The following is a 23,847-nucleotide window of genomic DNA, read 5'->3' on the forward strand; positions in this document are numbered from 1 at the left end:
ATATACACCTGTACAACATGGACTCATTGTCATTTGGCTAAAGCAGTATAGTTGGTAACAGATAGGGGTGGGTTCACACTACAATTATTTAATGCCCTTTGCTCTCACCCATCACAGGAGGGGAACTACAGACATTAAAAAACAGATGCAGACAGAGCCACATCCTTCTGGCATCCAGATGCATTCACCACCTTTGTGAAAGAAAAAAAAATGGAATCCACTGTTGTGTTCTTTTCTGGAAAGAGTAAACAAACATGATGGAAGAAAGTGTCCATGCTGATGAAGGGAGCTCTGTCTGTTACCCTACTGACATTAATATGCATTGCTCTCATTCTATGAAAGATTAGAGCAATAAATTGTAATAGTAGTAGTGTGAACATAGCCTAAGGCCCATTGCATATGACCATGGGCTAGGTCAGTGTCCTATTCGGGTTTTTCCCAGACAGCACACTGACCCATTGATTTGTCAGCCCACGCACATGACCAGGTATTACACAGTTCAGCCTACAGAACTCAGGACAGGACCTATTCCTGTCCGGTTTTGGAGCTGTGCTTCCTTAGCCCATTTTTTTGGAGAGGATTTTGACGTGGAATCCACCTCAAAATCCAGCTCCCATTTACTTCAATGGGAGCCGCTCGCTTCTTTTTTCCGCTAGGTAGTAGTGGAAAAAAGAAGCGAGCTGCCCTATCTTGCCGACTCAGCCATGGCATTCAGTCAGGGCTAGCTGCGCGGAAGTGTACACACACTGAATGCAAATTCCGCTTTGTGACCATACCCTAACAATGTGTTCCTATGAGTATATAAGAGTATGTGAGTGTGTTTATAGGAAAAATTGAAAACACACATCTAAAAAAAAATAAAATTTTTACCCAAAAAAGTAAAACATTTGTTTATTATCAATTACTTACATTTCATAAACTCCATACATTCACTTTTTTTTTTTTTTTATTAATGATTTACATTTAAATCATAGCCTGGTGTTGATGGGCACAGTTGTCTTATAGGGAATGTATAACCTTCCCAAAGCATATCCAATTGTCACTACTGTGTTACAAAACACATTACAGTGATAAAAGATATGTCACTTTTGTAGATTGGGAGAAAAACAACTTTGAAGTTTTATGCTAATGAGGCAGTTGGTACAATTGGGGCCAGGCCTTCAGCTCCCTGGAGCACTGCTGTTGCCATTCAGACCCCTACCATCTCCTGCTTCCGCCACCCCATTCAGTGAAAGCTGATCCTCCCACCCATCCTATTTAAAGTGGCTCTATCAGCAAAATCAGTCCCCACATATGCGTGAATAGCCTTTAAAAAGGCTATTCAGGCACCGTAAATGTTATATTAAACTACCCCCCCCCCCCCCCCCCCCCAGTTTTAAAATAAAACCCTAAAAAAGAAATGTTATCTACTTACGGATTGTGCACTGTGGGTGGGCATTCAGGGTGTGTCGTCGTCATCGTCTTCATCCACGCCTCTTCTTCCTCCGGTCCCATCCTCCTCCGGCGCTCGCGGACTGACACTGATAAAAAAAAAAAAATGGCCTGGGCGCCTGCGCAGTAGCCGTAGTAGAAGCCGCATGCTACTGCGCATGCGCCCAGGCCATTTTTTATACCAGTGTCAGTTCGCGAGCGCTGGATTAGGACGGGACCAGAGGACATCGAAGGAAGAGGAGGCGTGGATGAAGAAGAAGACACACCCTGAATGCCCGCCCACCGTGCACGATGCGTAAGTAGATAACATTCTTTTTTAGGGTTTTATTTTAAAACTGGGGGGTAGTTTAATATAACATTTACGGTGCCTGAATAGCCTTTTTAAAGGCTATTCACGCATATGTGGGGCTCTATCAGCATGATTTTGCTGATCGAGCCCCTTTAAGCAGGGAAAACAGTTGTCAAGGCTGAAGGCCCGGCCCCAGTGCACCAATCATCTCCTTTGCATAAGACTTCAAAGTAGTTTTTCTTCAAATCTACATAAGTGGCGTACATAAAGATATGTGGTTTATTACTGTAATGTGCTCTGTAATGCAGTGGTAGCAGTTGGATATGCTTGGGGGAGGTGGTACACTCCATTTCAGGCAACTTACAGCAAAATGTAATCTGAGAGAAACAACAAACAGTTATTTATTAGGTTAGCCATCTCATAACAGTAGCTTTGGACAAGGTAATCTTCTCCGATTCTTATCGGATTCCACAAGGGAAGCAGCCATTCTTCCTCAACAGGTGTTTTTAGCCTACTCAATGGCTCACTATCCACTGAAGTGAACCATATAAGGACCTTACAAAGTTGAGCTAATGATATATCACTGGTGCAGGACTGTGTTCAAAAACAGCATTGAGAAAACAAATGCATCATAAACATAAAAAACAACAACAAAAAAACAAAAAAAAAAAGAAAGGTGTCCTTTGCTTCACTCCCTCATATATAACATACAGTAGAGCCTGTGAAACAATTCCAACATGTCATATGCTAGAAAATAGGTGAAGCTCTACTCGCTCCAAATCTCATCGGAGCCGTTCCATTTCCACTGTACACATCAGCAACTACTCACCTAACAGTGCCAGATTAATATAAGGAAATCAAGAACTAGTACAAAACAGTAACAAGTCTGTGGTCCAAGTGGAGAGAGGTCTCAACCCGTTCCCCACAAGATCATGTGATAGACATAACAACTTTGTGGTTAGCAACAATGTCATCCAGTTTCTTCTTTATCTTAAGGAAATGTCTCTTGAATTCCAGACCATCACCCTGTAAGTAGGTTAAATAATGTTAGTGGGTAATAAAGGAGAAAATATCTAGAAGTTCTAATTAAAATATCAAAATTATGTAGGCATGTCCTAAAAAAGTTAAGGTTCTTCAATAGGCTCCACCTCTGTAACTACTGTAAAGCTTTTAACTGGTGATGCAGGCCCTAGGCTACACCTATTACTTCTCACAAATCAAAAAGAAATGGGGAGTGGGCTTGCCAGATTACTATCCAGTGCATGTGCTACCTGCACCACTGACTTGTTCCATGGAAGAGTCATCTGGCACACAATTGCTTCGCTGAAACAACCATTAGTCTATATTGGCCATTACACTTCAAAAAGACTAATAAGATAATGGGCAGAAGGAGACGTCATTCACAGATTAAATGTCTTTCATGCAACTAACTGACAAAAATGTAAAAGCACCGCCAGCATGATGGGGAGTTAATGGTTGGCTATACAATTGTTTAATGTTAAATGTGTGTTACGGCTGATATCATCTATTTGCCTCTACTTTAGTCTAATGTGCATGGGGCATCCTAAGACACTGCTTCACCATTCCAATCTATGGCCCCGTTCCCACAGAGTAACGCGGCGCTCACTCTGACACGTAAACACCTGTCAGAAAAGAGCGCTTCAAAACAGAATCCCATTGACTTCAATGTGTAGCGCGCGTAAGACGGAACCCATTGAAGTCAATGGGATTCTGTTTTGAAGCGCTCACTCTGACATGTGTTTACATGTCAGAGTGAGCGCCACGTTACTCCGTGGGAATGGGGCCTAAAACATTCGATTAAGCCAAAACGTTTTCTCCCTTTTCCACTGAATAGCATCCAGGATTTGGAAGTCAGATGATTCAGGGAGAGCCTTACAGCCTAGCTTCATCTCTGGAATGTGACCAATGATGTTAGGCTGTAAGGCCCAGCCTTCTGACAGTGTAGGAATATCGGTGCCAAAACATAATATCAGCACACGGCTGCATATCAGCAAACTTGACAGTGTGCTAAATTCAGTGCACTGTCAGTTTTCTAGCTGTATACAATACCACCCATCTCCAAGACCATGTAAGGTCCTCTTTAAGTAAACTTGCAAATCAACATCTGATGCACATTTCTTAGTTGGCCACGTCTGAGGTATACATGTGGAGCAGACCTTAACATATACATCTGATGGAATTATCTAAGCTATGCCAATGAATAGGCATATGTAAGCATAAATTGGCCATTGAGAGTACACACTTAAATATATTAACACTACATGACAACTATACCATACATACAGTTGTCACTCGGATTGCTCTAGTGATTTTACAACTATTTTTGTAATACGTTACTGTACCTTGGAAAGGCGGAAGTCCAATAAAATTCGCTCATCCATTTCCACCAAATTAACTTTGAATATCAGCTTGTTGTTCCTTCGGTCAGTGGTTGAAAGAGTCACCTGATAAAAGGAACCAAATTAAGTCAGTGGTATTGAGACCATTTAAAAGTCCATACTTGCCCCAGTCTCAGAAGCCCACTGCTTCAGACACTGTTGATTCTGCCCATGCATCCAAGCCATGAACACTTTAACATCTCAAAGACATGTATCTAATCTGCTCTTTCCTCGACCCTCTCATCCCTGCAACATCCTTCTCTGTGGCCTCCCAGACAATGCTTTCACTCCCTTCTACACTCAATTCTTCGGCCTGATAAATCCACATTTCCCCCCTTGGTTTCTCATCTACCTTAACCCCTTTTTTAATCCCTTCAGTGGCTACCATTGGCCATCCACAGCCTGCTCCCTCTATACATCTCTGACAATTTTCTGATACCTAGCCACACATTTTCTGATCCTTATAAGGATCCATTCACATGGAGGAAAATGGTGAGGAATTTGGTGTGGTATTTCAGCGCTGGAAAAAAAAAGCCTCCTATTGACTTCAATGGGTTCCTTTTTCTGCTAGCAGAAAAAGGAACCCATTGAAGTCCTTGAGAGGCTTTTTTTTCAGCGCTGAAATTCCACACCAAATTCCTCACCATTTTCCTCCGTGTGAATGGATCCTTAGACTTTTACTGCAAATCCTTCCAGACAAGGAATTAATGGTGCTGTAAAAATAAAGAAATACTGTCTACTCATAGAGCAGGCCCTGTAAGCACACCTACCTGGTTGACGCAGCACTTCTTCCAGACATAGCCCATCTTTTCACAAGTCTCTTTTAAAGTCTGGTATGAGCTTTCAGCATCAACTTTTGTAAAAAAGCGAGTCATCCTTTTAACCAATCGATGCCATGGGTTCTGGAAAGGTGCACAGTAATCATTGTGGAATATATTACATTGAACAAACCAGAAGTCAGAAGGCCAGTATTAACAACATTTTACATTACCTGTGAATTGCCTGGGGTTCCCACTAACTGGCTGTTCAGAAGCATGTTCTCAGGACAGGCTGGCTGAGAGAAACTGATTCCTTTACCCTGAACCAATTTATCAATATGAGAACTGCTGTCCCAAGTGGGGAGCGCAGTCCGGGGTTCTGGCTGTGTACTGGAAAAAGTCACCTTCTCTTCACTGCAAGGAAATTAGAGAGATTTACAAACCTTTGGTCAACTGGTTACTTCTAAACTAAGCAATCACTCTAGTTCTGCAATACATTAGATTACTATGAGCCATACTTGTGGAGGAGATATAGATTATATATATATATATATATATATATATATATATATATATATATATATATATATATATATATATATACACATACACACACACACACACATACATACAGGCCTATCTATATTTTATCTGACAGATTAAGAGCCAGAGTGTTTTGAAATACCAAAGCTTTCCTTTTTTTTTTTTTTTTGAGAAAGTAGCACATACCTGTGAAGAAAAGACAAATCCATATCAGACCGAATGTGTTTGCTGAAAAGTCCAGGTGTTTCAGTTGCCCCTGAAGACCCAAGGCTCCTCTTTATACCTAATACCAGAAACACATATAATACTCTTTCAGAAAATACCTAAAAATTCATAATATTGCACTTTAGATGTTAGTCCTTATGGAACTAAGCAGTCATTGTCATCTGACAAACAAAAAATACTAAATGACAAGCCAAAAAAAAAAAAAAAACACCATACCTTTCTTGGGTGGTTTGATAAACCACCGGTCCTTTTTGATGTCAGGAATTGTGAGCCTTGAACTGGGGTTTTCAGTTAGTATCTTGCACAGCAATGCTAGAAAAGGAACAGAGCTCAGAATTACTACTGCAGTCCTATGTGGTGCTCAGGTTTGCTAGCACTAGGCTTCAGATGGACAATTACCATGGAGATTAGTGCAGCTGGCAACTTTATAAAATGAGAAAACAACACTTACCTAGAGGAGAAGCATCAATCTTTTTCCAAGGAGTCAGGTAATGCTTAGATTCCTTCCAATCACAATATTCTTGACACACATCATTTGGCTGATCCCATGGTAATTCTGCAAATAAAAGTTAAAAGGGGGATTTATTAGTATGCTTATTTTTATAGCGCCATCATATTCCGCAGCGCTTTCCAGACATTGACAGTTACTGTCCCATATAGGGCTCACAATCTATATTCCCCAGTATGTCTTTGGAGGGATTTAAAAAACAAACAAACAGAAAAAAAACCACCACACACACAACATGCCTTCCTTATTCAGCATTAATCACTGTACTTGGGTTATGTCTGGTATTGCAGGTCAGTTCTTTTGAAATAAACAAAACTGAGCTACAATACAACCTGTAAATCTATAATATATTGAATATACACTCAATTAAACAAAAAAGTAGGAGAGACACACAAATAAAAAAAACAACCCAGAAAACTCCCGAAAATGAACCAAAACAGCCAGGGACAGAAACAGTGGGGGGGAGAGGGAATAAAAAATTAGGGTGAAATTGTGACCCCCAGCAAATGCAACGAAAACAGGATTTTATGGAGAGTACAAAAGTCCATTTTTTTCCGCTTATTTCATTAGGGGACACAGCACCATAGGATGTCCTAAAGCAGTCCCTGAGGAAGGGAAATATGTAGCCACACGACAACTTAGTGCACAAGGTGGGGTTAGCAGAGGCCACAGAATGGATCTCGAAGAACCTAGTAAAAGTGTGACCAGAGGCCCAGGTGGCAGCCTTGCAGACCTGGGCAGAGGAAGCCGGATGCCAAAACAACTTAGAAAGTTCCGGCAGCTATGGTAGAACGATCCATCACACAGGGAGGCAGTGGTGGCTTACCCTTGAGTCCGTAGGCCTTTCTGAGAGCAGACCACATCCACCAGGAGATGGAAGCCAGGCCCTGCAAGGACCGCCAGGGAGAACAAACAAGGCATCTGTACAGACAGACACTAATTTCCCAGACAAAAGCCAGGCAGAGAAGCGAGAGTGCACATCAATGCTTGGAGTCTGGGCAAAAAGAATGTAAAACAACGTCCTCATTGATGTGGAAAGGAGGAAAAGAACCTTAAAACAGAAAAGACAGTGAATGAAGGACGGCCCTGCTGTGAAGATCCTGCAGAAGGAAGAGACCGCTACCAGGAAGGCAACCTGCCAAGACAAAAGGTGAAGAAAGAACTTGTGAAAAGGCATGAAGGGGATGGGTGCTGGAGGGCTCCCCGAGGACCAGAGAATGGTTGGAAGGAACACAGCACCACGCCCTGCAGGAAAGTCTTCACCTAAAGACGAAAAAAGTCAAGGTCTTCAAAAAAGAATGGAAAAGGTAGAAGGAACTGCCCTTAGAAAGAAGAAGAAGAAAAAAAAAGGAGTCACTGGTCTAGACTAGATGAGAAGAAGCCAGGATCCTGGGAGGTGAAAAAACCCAAAGCTGATGGTGGCCAGTACTGCACCACTGCAAACATCCTCTGTATACAATGAAAGAACTTCGCACACTTGGGTTTTTGGGCCTTGAGCACGGTCCCGATAATAGACTCGGAAAAACCACAAAGCCTAAAGGACCTTGACTCCAACATCCATGCCATTAAATACAGCTGAGGAAAGGAGTGTCAGAACAGTGGACCCTGAGACTGGAGGAACGCTGCAGAGGATGAGGCCAAGGTGGGTCCTCCAGCAGGAATCTAAAAACAGCATACCAGGTCCTGCAGGGCCGAACTGGAGCTGCCAGGATAGCCAGAACCACCTCGGCCTTCAGAACCCGGGGGACAAGGGGAAGAGGAGTAAAGATAAGGAAGACAGAAGACAGACCAGGGGAGCACAAGGTCGACAGCGGTGGTCAGAGGGTCCAGGGACCTGGCCATAAGAGAGTGAGATTGAGGTTCCAGTACAGGCAAATAAATTGACATCAGGAAAGTCCCACTGGGAGAATACCTGTAGAAATATCTGCTGGAGAAGCAGACACTAGCAAGGGATGAGTTTTTCTCAGCTTAAATAGTCTGCCAACCAATTGACATGGCTGGGAAGAGACGCTCTGTCCAAAGAAAGGAGCAGGAGGCTTCCTGCCTTGCCACTTAGCTTCTGGTGACCTCTTGAGGGTTCAAGTAGGCAACAGCATTGGAGTTGTTAGTATGGACAATGACCGAACGGCCCTGGAGGAGAAAAAAGGGGCCTCGGTTCCAACAAGTTGATCTGAAGGGAGGCCTCACATTTGGACCAAAGGCCCTGAGCTGTAAAACAGCAAAGACCGCACCCAACCGCTAGACTGGGAATGGTGAATATCACCTGCCAGAGGGGAGCCAATGAGAAGTCTCCGGCGAACCCAGAAAAGTGTCAGGCGGTCAAGACTGGACAGAGCATGGTCCCAGGGCAACCTGCCCTGGACAGAACAGAGGATCATGCACAGAAAGACCATGCGCTGAGAAGGTACAAGACTGGACTTTTCCTCATAGATAAGCCAGGTGAACTGGTGAAGGAGGTCCTAGTGACCCAAAATCTGGTCAGACTGTCCATGTATAAATCACAGAAAGAAAAGTTCCAAACACTAAGTAGTAAATCACAAAGGGGCACCAGGAAAGGCTAAAACGTAAATTTGAATATGTAGGTATGACTAAAAAGGCTTTGATAGCATCACACCCATTCAATAGACAATAAAAAAAAGGCAGAGTCTGGAAGTATATGTATTAATTCAATAAAGTGATGGATAAATCTAAATCTTGCATATTATACAAAATTACGGGTCAGTAATAGTGAATCATATACTGATCCATTCATTTCTATGGCCCATACACACATCCATAATATCTATAATGTGTATCTCGGCCATAGAAAAGAACTGCAAAATATGGAGAAGGTCCTGTACATGTCCAATTCTGTGTCGCTGTCCATTCATTCAAGTGTATGGGTCTGTGAAAATCACAGACTGAAGTTAGTACAAGCCATTACTTCATAAAGGCTTACTGAATGACTAGGTTATGGATTTTATACACCTGTACCAATGGGACTAAATGAATCCCAATCTTTTTGTCCATACAGTGTATATTAAAGTCTGCCATGCAGGTTTTCTGAATCAGGAGTGAATTAAATTAAAAAAAAAAGGAGCATCACCTGTCATTTATACTTTATCTCCCTTTATTACCTACACCTGATTTTGGCATCAAAACTACATTAGAAAACCTGATGCAAGTTACACATTAGACAAGCAAAAAAGGTTATGGGCATATTCAAGGTTTACCTGTTGTCACAATATTTACCTCCAGCCAACATGGCAATAAGGACAATTCCACACGACCAGACATCCACAGGCTCAGCATGAAACCCTCGCATCTTTATGAGCTCCGGAGCCACATATGGCAGTGTCCCACACATCTTGTTCAACAAACGTTCTCGCCCATTATGTCTAAAGACAGTAGCTAGTCCAAAATCAGAGATCTTCAGCTGATCTAGATTTTTAAAAAAGGGAAGATAATAGGAATGCATTGCAAACTTTATCAATTATTTTCTAATTGTAGAATTTTTCATTCAATTTTCTGTATTTGACTAAAGGGGTGGTGCTGGACTTTGAAAACATGGCTGCTTTCTACTTCTCCTCAGGAAGCGACATCATGTCCGTTGGTCAAATGGCTATACTGCAGGTCAGTCCCATTCATTGCCATGTGACCAACAGACGTCACCTCCTGAAAAGAAGAAAGTAGCCATGTTTTTGAAGTCCTACACAACCCCAGAACTTCTCCCCTGCTTTGTTAACAGCATTTAGTGATATGCATTACAGCATAGTCAGTGTCATAGACAGAAGCAGTTTGCAGCCGACTCATTATGGTCTACGGAAGAGTTTTCTAGTCATAATGGGTATGAAGTGTCATTATGGGGTGTCATCTGTAGAAATGTGAACTTCATATTGTAATCCTGTCTGCTGTCTTGTTTGTGATGTAAATTAGGTCACTGCTACAACGGAAACCACTGAAGGCTGCTACTAGGCTTTAGTGGACACTGTGAAAGTTGCAGGATATTGTATTGTGACATGAAAAATTGTAAAAAAAAAAAAAAAAAAAAAAAAAAAAAAAAAAGGAGGAGCAGGAGGACTTCTCTGATAGTGATGAGGCCAAACAAGTGGTAGAGACAGCTACCGCCAACCCCATGATGTAGGGAATGGACTAGTAGGCACATGGACATCACTCTATGGTAGGTAGGTGAGGGAGCCAGTTGCAGCAATATCTGAACTTGCAATCCCTGGTTCACCAGAGGTCTAACCTTTGAGCAATGGTCAGGCATAACAGGTCACTAAAGTCTCTGTATAGAGGAAAAACCCCTGATGACAAAGTACAAAGTACTGGAAAGCTTCCCAGGGTAGCCTAAACAACCAGTAGGTGTCAAGAACTGATTCTAACAGACAGCATTACTGAGCAAGAAGAGTAATTATATACAAAAAAAAAAAGGGCGTTTTCAGCATTTTGCTTTTTCTTGTTGTTTCTCTCCTCTGTTTCACCTTGTTTAAACATGGCTCCAAGAGTCAGACCAGCAGTGTCTGGAGGTTATAAATTAGATGTTCATTCGTACGTCGTCACACTAGCACTCTATGCCAGCTAAGGCAGGAATTGGTATGGTCCATAACGTCTCTCAGAATGTTACATTTGCACAGTTCACTATAACAGGGGGCACACAGCCATGCAGTCTGTAAATACACATACTGGCATAGTAAGAGGGATGTTAGGTGGCAAGAAGCAGTAAGACAGGGTGCTCGCAGAGTCAGCTCTTCAGTAAATGCACAATGAAATTGGGATTACTGGCAATCTAGCTGCCTCCAAATAGGAGGACTAGGTGTCCGGCGGTGAGGGGAGACACGGGCCTATGCAGAGATACCCTAGCTGCCCGACTCTTAGCACCTACAGAGGGATACAAATAATGGTGGTGACACACAATGATAACATGAAAGTGAAAATAAAGAAATACAACTAACATGATAAAAAAGCAGAGCACCTGTTAACTAAGCTAAAACTGAATAACTTTCTATCTGTGATGAGGATATAGCCCACTTGGGCAAAGCCAACACTTTCTTATATTCCTATCATCAGCCTCCTAGTGGCCGGACCTATACCCACCGCACTGTGTGCCCCAATGATATAAATGAGAAAGCTGTTTTTTTGTTGCAGATTTTGATGGTTTTTGAGCCAAAGCTAAAAGAGGCTTGAAGAGGAATGGGAAATAAAAAGGTAGCACTTATTTTTTTCGCTTCTGTTAATTCCACTCTAGGCATGGCTAAAATGAAAACACACAAAAAAAAAAATAACAGCAAATCTTCAACATAAACCACAGCTTTTATGCATTTGGCCTCAACTTCAGACTGGTTTCTTGAAGCAGTAATAGTTTAGAGTCTCTAACAGCTGTAAGCCGATGGCTGGTCAGGTAATGGAGGGGGTTTACATCTCTCCCAGACTACTCAGGTGGGTGAGATGATAAAACTCCAGGAACTTTCGTCTGCTGAGCATTTTGGTAAATGCTCAGTACTGGGCTGGATTTTTAGGAATGGCAGGTAGGTTGGTAGTGGGACCTGTCATTCCACCCCCCTCCAGTCCACACTTTGGGGATGTTCCGGCAGCGACTCAGTTGCAGAGAGTCTCTTCATCAAGGAGGCTTAAGTAGTCAGCTCCAGCAGCAACATTTTGGCAGAGCTTGGCTGGAGAGCTGACAGAGAGGTCATATTTTTGGAGCTGTGTCCTGAATGATTCTACTGGCTTTTGGATTTCTGTTATTCTAGGTGAGGTAACCTATTCTATGTTTAGTTAGAGCCTAGCCGGGCAGGTATTTATTTTTGTATTGTTTCCTTTTGTTGCTGCACTACCTTTTTGAGTGAAAATAAACTCTAACTTTGTTTTGGACTAAAGAAACTGGACTTGTGTGTCTATGCCACCCCACCTAGCAACCCCAGACCCTGACAAAGCTAACTCTTCAAATGAAATGGTGAACTAAAAGGTACATTACCATGGAACCAAGTTATCATCAATACTCATAAAAGAAATGTTGAAGAATTGAGGTGTAAGCAGGTGTAATAAGGGCCCTAAAATGTGGCTTAAATCAGACAACTTAGTCTCATTTAATAAAGATGGTGATTCTAACCCAAAATGTAAAGCACTTTATTTGAAAATATTTGTGTTTTTTGCCTGAAAAATGTCTCTCAAGTTGCTGCCACTAAGAGTCTACCTTCTAATTTGCTGTTCACTCCCTGTTACTAGAGAAGGTCTTTCCATAGATACCATCAGGCTTAAGATGGGAGCATAGTGAGCAGAATGCAGAGAGAAGGAGCTGTTTCCTCACAGCTTTTACATGTCTCCCAACTATCATGCCTGGTATTTGCAGTACAATGTCTCTGGATGTCCTAGAATAGGGCCACTTGGGCTTTTCACAGTTACTGGTTTACTATTTTACAGTTGCTTTGGCAGAATTATACGGAAATAAACCAGTAGTAGTAATGGATGGGAAGAGGCAGACTGCTGTATTGTACACACCTCCTAACTCTGGGAGAAAAGTAAAATGTGCTGCAGTCATAACATGCGGTCTACCAAGATCCTGCAGATATTTCAACTTTTAATGAAAACTTACCCTTTAAATTATGGGTGTGTATAACAACCCATTATGAAAAAAACACAAATTTTCGACACAAACTAAACTAAAATCGTGGCCATTTATGTTCATGTTTAAAGTGGACTGCAGCTAGGCAACTGCAAGACAAACGTTTCTTACCTCGGTCATCAAGGAGCAGATTCTCTGGTTTTATATCTCGGTGAGTAATACCTAGACCATGCAGATATTCCTAATATGATAAAATACAAAAAAGACAGACAAAAATTGTCATAATAGCTTTAACGATCATGCATTATGACACTTCAGAGTTGGTGTACATTAACATCAATAAATTACCCTAAAATTATGCATGCGCAAAATTTGTCTTTTTAACACAGTTTATTGCCTGCAATGTCAATGGCTAAAAAAATTAGTGAATAAAAAACAAAAACAAAACAATTCTACTACTGTCATAAAACGCGAAGCTTTGGATATACTCACCACTCCTGCGATGAGCTGCTGGAAGAACTTCTGTGCATCCTGCTCAGGCATCCCCACATCTGGCTCTAAAATAGACAACAAAATTATAATAAACTATCCTAGTATATAGTTGTATACGTCATTTGCTACAACAGCCATTTTGATGAACAAAAAAAAAAAATAAAAGCAGCCTGTAAAAAAGTTATATTTGAAATAATGAAATTCAAGGCTGTGGTCACTTCAAATGCTTATATCTCATGCTTTATAAAACATGAAAAACATTATTAACCTTCCCCCCACATCTTTCATGTCCTCTAACATCATGAGTTATACATCACTGTAAAGCTGACAACAGGCAGCATTTAGCACAGTCAGTTTTGCAGATCTCTCTTCCAAAAACCAAATAGTGCTCCTTCGCTTCTATGTCCTGCATAATTATGTTACCCTAGGTACAACAGTGTCATTAACCCCTTAAGGACCAGGCCATTTTTTGGTTTCGCATTTTCGTTTTTCCCTCCTCACATTTCAAGAGCCATAACTTTTTCATTTTTCAGTTCACAGAGTCACATGATGGCTTATTGTTTGCGGGACAAATTGTACTTTGTAATGGCATCATTCAATATGCTGTGCAATGTACTGGGAAGCTGGAAAAAAATTCAGAATGAGGTGCAATTGGAGAAAAAATGCATTTGCGCCATTTTCTTATGGGTTTAATTTTTACAGCGTTCACTGTTTGGTACAAATGACATGTTACCTGTGTTCTACGTGTCAGTACGAACGCGGTGATACCAAATTTATATAGTATTTGAAATGTTTTGATACTTTTAAAAAAATGATAAACTTTGCAAAATAGAAAAAAAAATTTGTGTCATCATGTTCTAACACCTGTAACTTTTTCATATTTCCATGTATGGAGATGGGTGCAGTGTCTTTTTATGCGGGACAAGATGACGTTTCTATTGATACCATTTGGGGAAAGATCTGATGGTTTGATCACTTTTTATTCAATTTTTTATAGCAGGCAAAGTGTTGAAAAAAACGCTTTTTGGCTGTTTTTATTTTTCTTGCCGCTACGCCGTTCGCAGTACGGGATAAATGTTTTAATATTCTAATAGTTCGGGCATTTTGGAGCGCGGGGATACCTAATATGTTTATGTTTAATGTTCTTTAATTACTTTTATAGCTAATCTAGGGAAAGGGGGGTGATTTGAACTTTTATATTTTTTTTTATTTTTTTAATACTTTTAAAAACTTTTTTTTTTCTTCTGTTACATTTATGATCAGACCCCTTAGGTACCTTGAAACCTAGGGGGTCTGATCGCTCATACTATTCACTGCAATACTACAGTATTGCAGTGAATAGGAAAATCGCAGCACTTCTATTAGACGATGCCTCTGGCATCGTCTAATAGATCTAGTGCAGAGACAAGCCTGGAAGCCTTCAATAGGCTTCCGGCTGTCATAGCAACCGATCACCGCCCTCATGTGACGTTCAGGAGGGCGGCGATCGGCGAAACATGGCGGCGCCCATGCCGCCGGCGCCGTTTACACACTGCGGTCACGTTTGACCGCAGTGTGTAAAGGGTTAACAGCAGCGATCGGCTCGGGCACCGACCGCTGCTGTTATTGGCAGGTCCTGGCTGTATTATACAGCCGGCATCTGCCGTGTATGGAGCGAGCTCAGCGTGTGAGCTCGCTCCATACATCCCCATGCGACCCTTGACGTACAGTTACGTCAAGGGTCGCTAAGGGGTTAATGAAAACATAAATTTCAATTTATTGCAACTCCACACAGCAAGGTACAGATGTGAAAGAGCTCTATGAGTGCAGTTTTAGATTGTCTGGGCTTTGGACACCATATCACATTTGCCTAGAGCCTAAAATAGCCTCTAAAAAATGCAGTCACTTCTCATTTCTTAGGGAATTCCAAATTACTGGCACCTTCAGAGCTCTGCAAAAACATGGCATCTAAAAAACAGTTCCTTTATACTCCAGTAGATAAAAAATACAGTGCCCCTTACTTTTCTGAGCCCTGCTGGGTGCCTAATCAGCAGTTTACATCCACATATACAACTTTTTTTTTTTTTGTACCTGTACCACATATGTGGTATTGCTGTGTTTAGGAGAAATTTTGCAATGAACTATAAAGTGCTTGTGAAAATTAAATTACATTTTTTTTTTTTTAAAGGGTTAAATAGACAGTTCATTGTATATAGTTTTGTTTGGTTTTTTTAAGTGACTTTTCATTTTTACATCCCAATGTTAGTGAAATCTGTGAAACAGCGAGGTCAGAATGCGGACTATGCCCCTTTATATAGTCTGTGTGGGATGTAATTTCCAAAATGAAGACACTTTGGTGTGGTTTCCATTGGCAATTTAGGTGCTCTGCAAATGTAACATAGCACTTGAAAACCAATCCAACAAAATCTGCCCTCCAAAAGTCACATAGAGCTCTTTCCATTATGGGTCTTGCCAGCAGTGTCAAGGAAATATGGTGTATTGTCGTGTTCAGGAGAAATTTTGTATCAAACTTTGTTGTGCTCTTTCTCCTTTAGCCTCTTGTGAAAATGAAACCTTTAATAGTCACTGCTCCACGGACTCTGGGGCAGTTGGAATTTTGTCTCCAGCCCTCACCATTCCTGAGCAATCACTTCTATTAGTTTTGGTGCCTGACATGTACTGTCAGGAGGGCGGTGTCAGACAGGAGCAGACAAGGGGGTGTGATTCTGAGCTCTGACATTGGCTATCTCTGAATCACACCCCCTGCCTGACACCGCCCTTCTGACATTACAGAGCTTAAATACCACATGAGCCACCAAAACTTGTAACTGTTCGTTCCTCTGGGATGGTGCAAACTAGAGAGAGAATCCAACCGCACTGGAATCAGTGGAGCATCGTCTATTAACCGATACTAAGAATTTGAATTGGCAGAGGTGGCGAGACGTCTTTTTTAAGGGGTTAAATGTGTAATGTGTATACTTGTTAGTATACTTTGATGAGAGTGAATAAGTTACAGCTACATACCTATTCTGTCAAAGAGCTCGCCTCCACGGCAGTATTCCAGGAACAAATAATGAATGTTTCCTTCCTTGCGGTGTCCGTAGAATTTCACAATATTTTGATGGTTTAGCATCTTATTGATGCAGATTTCTTTCTTTATGTTTTCTGGGCAGTCAGCTGCACGCTTCATATCTACAATCTTCACTGCTACTGCCTCTTCTGTCTTCCGGTTCACAGCCAGCTGTACTCTGACAATAATAAACTAAGAGTCAAGAAAGCCAGATGACCACTCAACTACCTGAGTTCATGCAACAGTACAGCTGAAAACACCTACCAGCTTGTGTTTACCTCTGAATACCAATTATCAATAGCAAACAGCAGAATACTGAGCAGTTCTAAAGAAAAACTCAGGATCAGGAGATATAATGTATGTACACAGTGACTCCACCTGCAGAATAGTGAGTTCAGCTCTGAAGTATAAGCCATGCTGCAGCTAAGGCTTAATACAGATAAGTATGTATATAGTGACTCCACCTGAATTACAGTAGCTTTAGAGTGTAATACAAGATCAGTTATGGATAAGTATTGTCATAGACATACAAAGTGAACCCTCTATCAGTGACATTTCTGGCCATTGCAGAAATACAGCAGAAAAATAAATACCAAATTGTTGAGATGCAAAGAGACAATCACATCATGCAGACTATTAAGCATTTTTGTCATGGGTGACAGGTCCTATGTGTACCATGTTTATGTGCAGGCGATAGAATTCTGTTCTAGTCCAGAAGTGCATCTCATTGTTAGTAAGCAGCCTATATCTGCAGAGCATCATGACTATACCGCCTCCTGCAGCTTTCAGGCCAGAGAACCAGGGCCAAGCTGGGAACACCACTCATTTAGTTCAAAGAAATTCTATCATTAGAATCATTTTTTTTTTTTTAAACTAAGTACACGTCAGACTAGCCTTAAGAAACGCTATTCTTCTCTTATCTTTCTTTTTCTGATCCGCACCGCCGTTCCTGAAAAATTTATTTCTTTCATATGTAAATAAGTTTTCAGACAGCACAGGGGGCGTCTCCTTTGCTGTCTGAAAACTCTCCAGCGACACCTCTGTCTTCTTCTTCCGGCCGCCTCTTTGCCACGTCACCGGCTGCATCTTCATCAAAAAACGCCGACTGTGCATGTCTGCCGGCCTTTTTCCTGTGGCCGAACAGACGCTCGTGTAAGAGGCCACAGGAAAATGGACTACAGATATGCGCTGTTGGCGCTTTTGGATGAAGATGCAGCCGGTGATGTGGCCGGCAGAAGAAGACAGAGGTGTCACTGGAGAGTTTTCCGACAACAAAGGGGACGCCCCCAGTGCTGTTAGAACAAAGGGGAACGCCCCTAGTGCTACCTAAAAACTAATTTACATATGGAAGAAATAAATTTCTCAGGAACGGCAGTGTGGATCAGAAAAGGAAAGGTAAGAGAAGAATAACCTTTCTTAAGGCCATTCCGACATTTTCTTAGTTAAAAAAGGGATTGTAATGATAGGATCCCTTAAAAGCCAACTCTGAAGTTTGAAGAACTATTAATGCACCTATTGATTTTAATGCATGCAGTAACTCAGGATTAGTTTCAAATAAGAAATGCAATTTCAATTTATTTTTAAGTGACAACTCTTTATGTAGTTTATTTCTATTTGTAAACTGTAAAATGGTGTTAAATCACACCTGACATCACTGCCAACATCTGTATTAGTAAATAGCTGTATTCTGCATGACATAAATGTGGGGTATCTTTACTTATTATGCATTCACACTAGCACCTGCTCTCCGCCCCTAATCTCAGGGAAACTGGATAGGGGGCGGCTTGCCAGCGGTTAGTTTTAAAACCCATCCATTTGAATGGGTTATAAAAGCAAACTGCCAGTGTCCGTATGCAGCCTCTCCGTCTGGAGACAGTTTTTTTTGTTTGTTTTTTCTTGGACGGACGCAAAGTCCTGAATTTCCGACTTTGTGTCCGTCCAGGTGGAGAGGCTGCATATGGACATCCGCAGTTTACTTTTAAAACCCATTCCAAGGAATGGATTTTAAAACTGACCGCCGGCAAGCCGTCCCCTATCCACTTTCCCTGGAGATTAGGACGGAAACACGGCAGACAGACAGGGGCACAAATGTGAATGCCCCCTAACTCCTTTGCACCATTCTCGTTAGATCTTCTGGAAATATATATAAAAATTAACCACAGGGCATCAATGCTTCCTTTATAAAAGGAGTATATCTCTACACAATCTGATATTATCAGTTTTATAGGGACAGTGTCAGAGAGTAGGAATGCATCCCCAACTGGTAACATGCAGTCGTCAATTTATTGATTTCTAGAAGGAAAAACAGAGGAATAAACTTAACCTAGTTCTAAGAAAAAAATGCTTCTGAATTCATTGGGAAAACATATTTAGTAAAATAGACATGGAAAGACAGTTCAGCTTTAAAATAAATGTATAGTTGTGCTCAGGACTGGTTCACATTTGCGTTTCTGTATTCCGTTCGGGGACCCCCAGAAAGTAAACCTATATGCATTAAAATTTGGTTAGCTTAGAAACCACGCAGACCCCATAGACTATAAGGGGGTCCATGTGGTTTCCGCAGCACTTTTCTCTCCGCATGATTCATGCGGAAACAGAATGGAAATCGCAAGGACCCCATTATAATCTATGGGGTCCGTGTAGTTTCTAAGCCAGGGGTAGGGAACCTTTGGCTCTCCAGCTGCTGTGAAACTACAACTCCCAGCATGCTCCATTCACTTCCATGGGAGTTCAAAGAACAGCAGAGCCAGTATGCATGCTGGGAGTTGTAGTTTTGCAACAGCTGGAGAGCCGTACGTTCCCTACCCATGTTCTAAGCTAACCGCTTTTTAATGCGTTTAGGTTTCAGTTCCGGGATGGGGGCTCCCTGAACGGAATACCGAATACAGATGTGAGCCAGGCCTCACTCTGTTGATGACTTTTCATTGTTCTAATCTGACAAAGGATCATAACAGAACGAAAAGTTTCCATCATTAACAAAAAGAGACATCATAGTTTACTTCAATGTTAAAAATAAATACACCAGATGGCATTTTTTATTTTTACATTGAAGTGAATTATGAGAGATCGGAATTGAAAGGCAATGGTAGTGTGAATGTACCCATAAAAGGAACAAAACTAAGACAATCCTTTTCCCCATTCCTTATGAGACAAGCTTCAGACGTGACAGAATTGCTGTGTAGCTTCAGCACTTCAATACTATGTTAATGTACCGTATATAGTACTTGTTCATTGAGTTTTTGAAACCTGATCTACGCGCAACAAAAAATCTGCGCATGCATGTGTATGTGTGTGTGTATATATATATATATATATATATATATATATATATATATATATATATATATATATACACACACACACACACACTACAGTATTAAAAGTCTGCTCCGTGGCCATTCTTGTGCAAAAATATTGCATTTAAAGTTGCTTTACCTCTACAGGTTGAAATCCACAGTAAGTTTTCAGCACACCGACATACACATACAAAAAAAGTGCTTTGTGAAAGCAAGCGAAGTAGCATAAACAGGTCACAAGGGGGAGAGAGCAATCGCCATTATGCATATATTCTAGGTCTACTGTGCAGAAACAGTAGCTATAATTTCCAGTCAGAAATGCATCCTTCCTGACAATCTCCAATGACAAACACTTACTCTCCATAGGCCCCTTCTCCAAGAGTCTGCACCAAATCCCAATCTTCAACAAAAGGAACGGCCATGATTACCTATAGCTATCAAGAAAGAAATGAGTTTTAAGGCAAATTGTTATAAACAACACAATAAAATATTACAGACGATTTCAGCATGGTTATACAGCAACATAATCTGCCTGGTCCAGATAACACGTCTCACATTGCGGATAGTCTAAGTACTTCACACCACTGACTGCCCAACTATGCCACACCCCCTTCCCCACTGCAGCATTGACAAATCAGGTAACCTCTCCTCCCCCCAATGTCCTGACAGTCCAGGTAACCTCGCGTTCCCCAGCAGCACTGACAGCCCAAGATGGTCCTTCCCCAGCGACGCTGACAGCACAGCGTAGCCTTTCCCCGGCGGCGATGACAGCACAGGGTAGACCTTCCCCAGTGTCACTGACAGCACAGAGTAGACCTTCCCCAGTGTCACTGACAGCACAGGGTAGACCTTCCCCAGTGTCACTGACAGCACAGGATAGACCTTCCCCAGTATCACTGACAGCACAGGGTAGACCTTCCCCAGTGTCACTGACAGCACAGAGTAGACCTTCCCCAGTGTCACTGACAGCACAGGATAGACCTTCCCCAGTGTCACTGACAGCACAGGATAGACCTTCCCCAGTGTCACTGACAGCACAGGGTAGCCCTTCCCCAGTGTCACTGACAGCACAGGATAGACCTTCCCCAGTGTCACTGACAGCACAGGGTAGACCTTCCCCAGTGTCACTGAAAGCACAGGGTAGACCTTCCCCAGTGTCACTGACAGCACAGGGTAGACCTTCCCCAGTGACACTGACAGCACAGGGTAGACCTTCCCCAGTGGCACTGACAGCACAGGGTAGCCCTTCCCCAGTATCACTGACAGCACAGGGTAGACCTTCCCCAGTGTCACTGACAGCACAGGGTAGCCCTTCCCCAGTGTCACTGGCCGCACAGGGTAGCCCTTCCCCAGTGTCACTGACAGCACAGGGTAGCCCTTCCCCAGTGTCACTGACAGCACAGGGTAGCCCTTCCCCAGTGTCACTGACAGCACAGGGTAGACCTTCCCCAGTGTCACTGACAGCACAGGATAGACCTTCCCCAGTGTCACTGACAGAACAGGGTAGCCCTTCCCCAGTGTCACTGACAGCACAGGATAGACCTTCCCCAGTGTCACTGACAGCACAGGATAGACCTTCCCCAGTGTCACTGACAGCACAGGATAGACCTTCCCCAGTGTCGCTGACAGCACAGGGTAGACCTTCCTCAGTGACACTGACAGCACAGGATAGACCTTCCCCAGTGTCACTGACAGCACAGGGTAGACCTTCCCCAGTGACGCTGACAGAACAGGGTAGACCTTCCCCAGTGACACTGACAGCACAGGGTAGACCTTCCCCAGTGACGCTGACAGAACAGGGTAGACCTTCCCCAGTGACGCTGACAGAACAGGGTAGACCTTCCCCAGTGACGCTGACAGAACAGGGTAGACCTTCCCCAGTGTCACTGACAGCACAGGGTAGACCTTCCCCAGTGTCACTGACAGCACAGGGTAGACCTTCCCCAGTGTCACTGACAGCACAGGGTAGACCTTCCCCAGTGTCACTGACAGCACAGGGTAGACCTTCCCCAGTGTCACTGACAGCACAGGGTAGACCTTCCCCAGTGTCACTGACAGCACAGGGTAGACCTTCCCCAGTGTCACTGACAGCACAGGGTAGACCTTCCCCAGTGTCACTGACAGCACAGGGTAGACCTTCCCCAGTGTCACTGACAGCACAGGATAGACCTTCCCCAGTGTCACTGACAGCACAGGATAGACCTTCCCCAGTGTCACTGACAGCACAGGATAGACCTTCCCCAGTGTCGCTGACAGCACAGGGTAGACCTTCCTCAGTGACACTGACAGCACAGGATAGACCTTCCCCAGTGTCACTGACAGCACAGGGTAGACCTTCCCCAGTGACACTGACAGCACAGGGTAGACCTTCCCCAGTGTCGCTGACCGCACAGGGTAGACCTTCCCCAGTGACGCTGACAGAACAGGGTAGACCTTCCCCAGTGACACTGACAGCACAGGGTAGACCTTCCCCAGTGACGCTGACAGAACAGGGTAGACCTTCCCCAGTGACGCTGACAGAACAGGGTAGACCTTCCCCAGTGTCGCTGACAGAACAGGGTAGACCTTCCCCAGTGACGCTGACAGAACAGGGTAGACCTTCCCCAGTGACACTGACAGCACAGGGTAGACCTTCCCCAGTGACGCTGACAGAACAGGGTAGACCTTCCCCAGTGTCACTGACAGCACAGGGTAGACCTTCCCCAGTGACACTGACAGCACAGGGTAGACCTTCCCCAGTGTCACTGACCGCACAGGGTAGACCTTCCCCAGTGACGCTGACAGAACAGGGTAGACCTTCCCCAGTGACGCTGACAGAACAGGGTAGACCTTCCCCAGTGTCACTGACAGCACAGGGTAGACCTTCCCCAGTGTCACTGACAGCACAGGGTAGACCTTCCCCAGTGTCACTGACAGCACAGGGTAGACCTTCCCCAGTGACACTGACAGCACAGGGTAGACCTTCCCCAGTGTCACTGACAGCACAGGGTAGACCTTCCCCAGTGTCACTGACAGCACAGGGTAGACCTTCCCCAGTGACACTGACCGCACAGGGTAGAGCTTCCCCAGTGACGCTGACAGAACAGGGTAGACCTTCCCCAGTGACGCTGACAGAACAGGGTAGACCTTCCCCAGTGTCACTGACAGCACAGGGTAGACCTTCCCCAGTGTCACTGACAGCACAGGGTAGACCTTCCCCAGTGTCACTGACAGCACAGGGTAGACCTTCCCCAGTGACACTGACAGCACAGGGTAGACCTTCCCCAGTGTCACTGACAGCACAGGGTAGACCTTCCCCAGTGACACTGACAGCACAGGGTAGACCTTCCCCAGTGTCACTGACAGCACAGGGTAGACCTTCCCCAGTGTCACTGACAGCACAGGGTAGACCTTCCCCAGTGACACTGACAGCACAGGGTAGACCTTCCCCAGTGTCACTGACAGCACAGGGTAGACCTTCCCCAGTGACACTGACAGCACAGGGTAGACCTTCCCCAGTGACACTGACAGCACAGCATATCTGGAAAGGTGCTGACAGACCAGATAGCCACAAAGTCACTAAAAGTCCAGTAACTAAGCAGAACTACCACGGTCGGCACAGTGTACCAGTGACTGGATCGGCACAGTACTGTGTACCAGGCACTCTTATTCTAGAGCCCAGCTAACTCTCATACTACCCACAGAGTAAGCCCTCGGTCACACACAACTACAATAAGTTACACCGCAGTTTCTTGTCAGCATCACCTCATGCGGGTGACAACACCCCACAACTCACCCGCTCCGCTGTTTTCCCAAATCACTTCACAAACCCGGCTGCGCTCAGTTTTTCCCGCCCATTAAGCTTCAAGCAACCCGGCAACAAAACACGTCATCACGCCGACGTGACTAGAGCGTCATTACGCTAGGAACACGTGACTCTGTGACGTGTATAAACAAGTCTGCGACGCAGTTCTTCGTAGTTCAGAACTACAGGGAGATGAAAGGTTTCATATGTTATATACCGGCACAGTACGTGTCAGTGTTATAAAAGTAGTAGCTGAACATCTGGTGATATTATAGCACCTAAGTATAGCTCGAGAGCAGTGATGTCATTATAATAAAGTACTTATATCTGGAGAGCAGTGATGTCATTATAATAGAGTATACTTATATTTGGAGAGCAGTGATGTCATAATAAAGTATACTTATATCTGGAGAGTAGTGATGTCATAATAAAGTACTTATATCTGGAGAGCAGTGATGTCATTATAATAGAGTATACTTATATTTGGAGAGCAGTGATGTCATAATAAAGTATACTTATATCTGGAGAG

At 43.3% G+C, this 23,847-nt stretch overlaps 1 protein-coding gene across 1 annotated transcript; it reads right to left on the bottom strand.

Annotated features, from left to right (window-relative positions):
- Window positions 1-2,505: 2,505 nt before the first annotated feature.
- Window positions 2,506-23,361, bottom strand: CHEK1 (checkpoint kinase 1). The gene is made up of 13 exons (XM_075278548.1): window positions 23,310-23,361; window positions 19,892-19,968; window positions 16,193-16,416; window positions 13,190-13,254; window positions 12,869-12,938; window positions 9,385-9,573; window positions 6,097-6,201; window positions 5,862-5,957; window positions 5,607-5,703; window positions 5,111-5,291; window positions 4,890-5,021; window positions 4,084-4,185; window positions 2,506-2,746 (listed from the first exon to the last, which is right to left on the bottom strand). The coding sequence occupies exons 2-13, from the start codon at window positions 19,954-19,956 to the stop codon at window positions 2,651-2,653; spliced, it is 1,422 nt and encodes a 473-aa protein (XP_075134649.1). The 5' UTR covers window positions 19,957-19,968; window positions 23,310-23,361; the 3' UTR covers window positions 2,506-2,650.
- Window positions 23,362-23,847: the final 486 nt, after the last annotated feature.

Source organism: Leptodactylus fuscus, chromosome 6, assembly GCF_031893055.1.
Source record: "Leptodactylus fuscus isolate aLepFus1 chromosome 6, aLepFus1.hap2, whole genome shotgun sequence".
NCBI lineage: Eukaryota > Metazoa > Chordata > Amphibia > Anura > Leptodactylidae > Leptodactylus > Leptodactylus fuscus.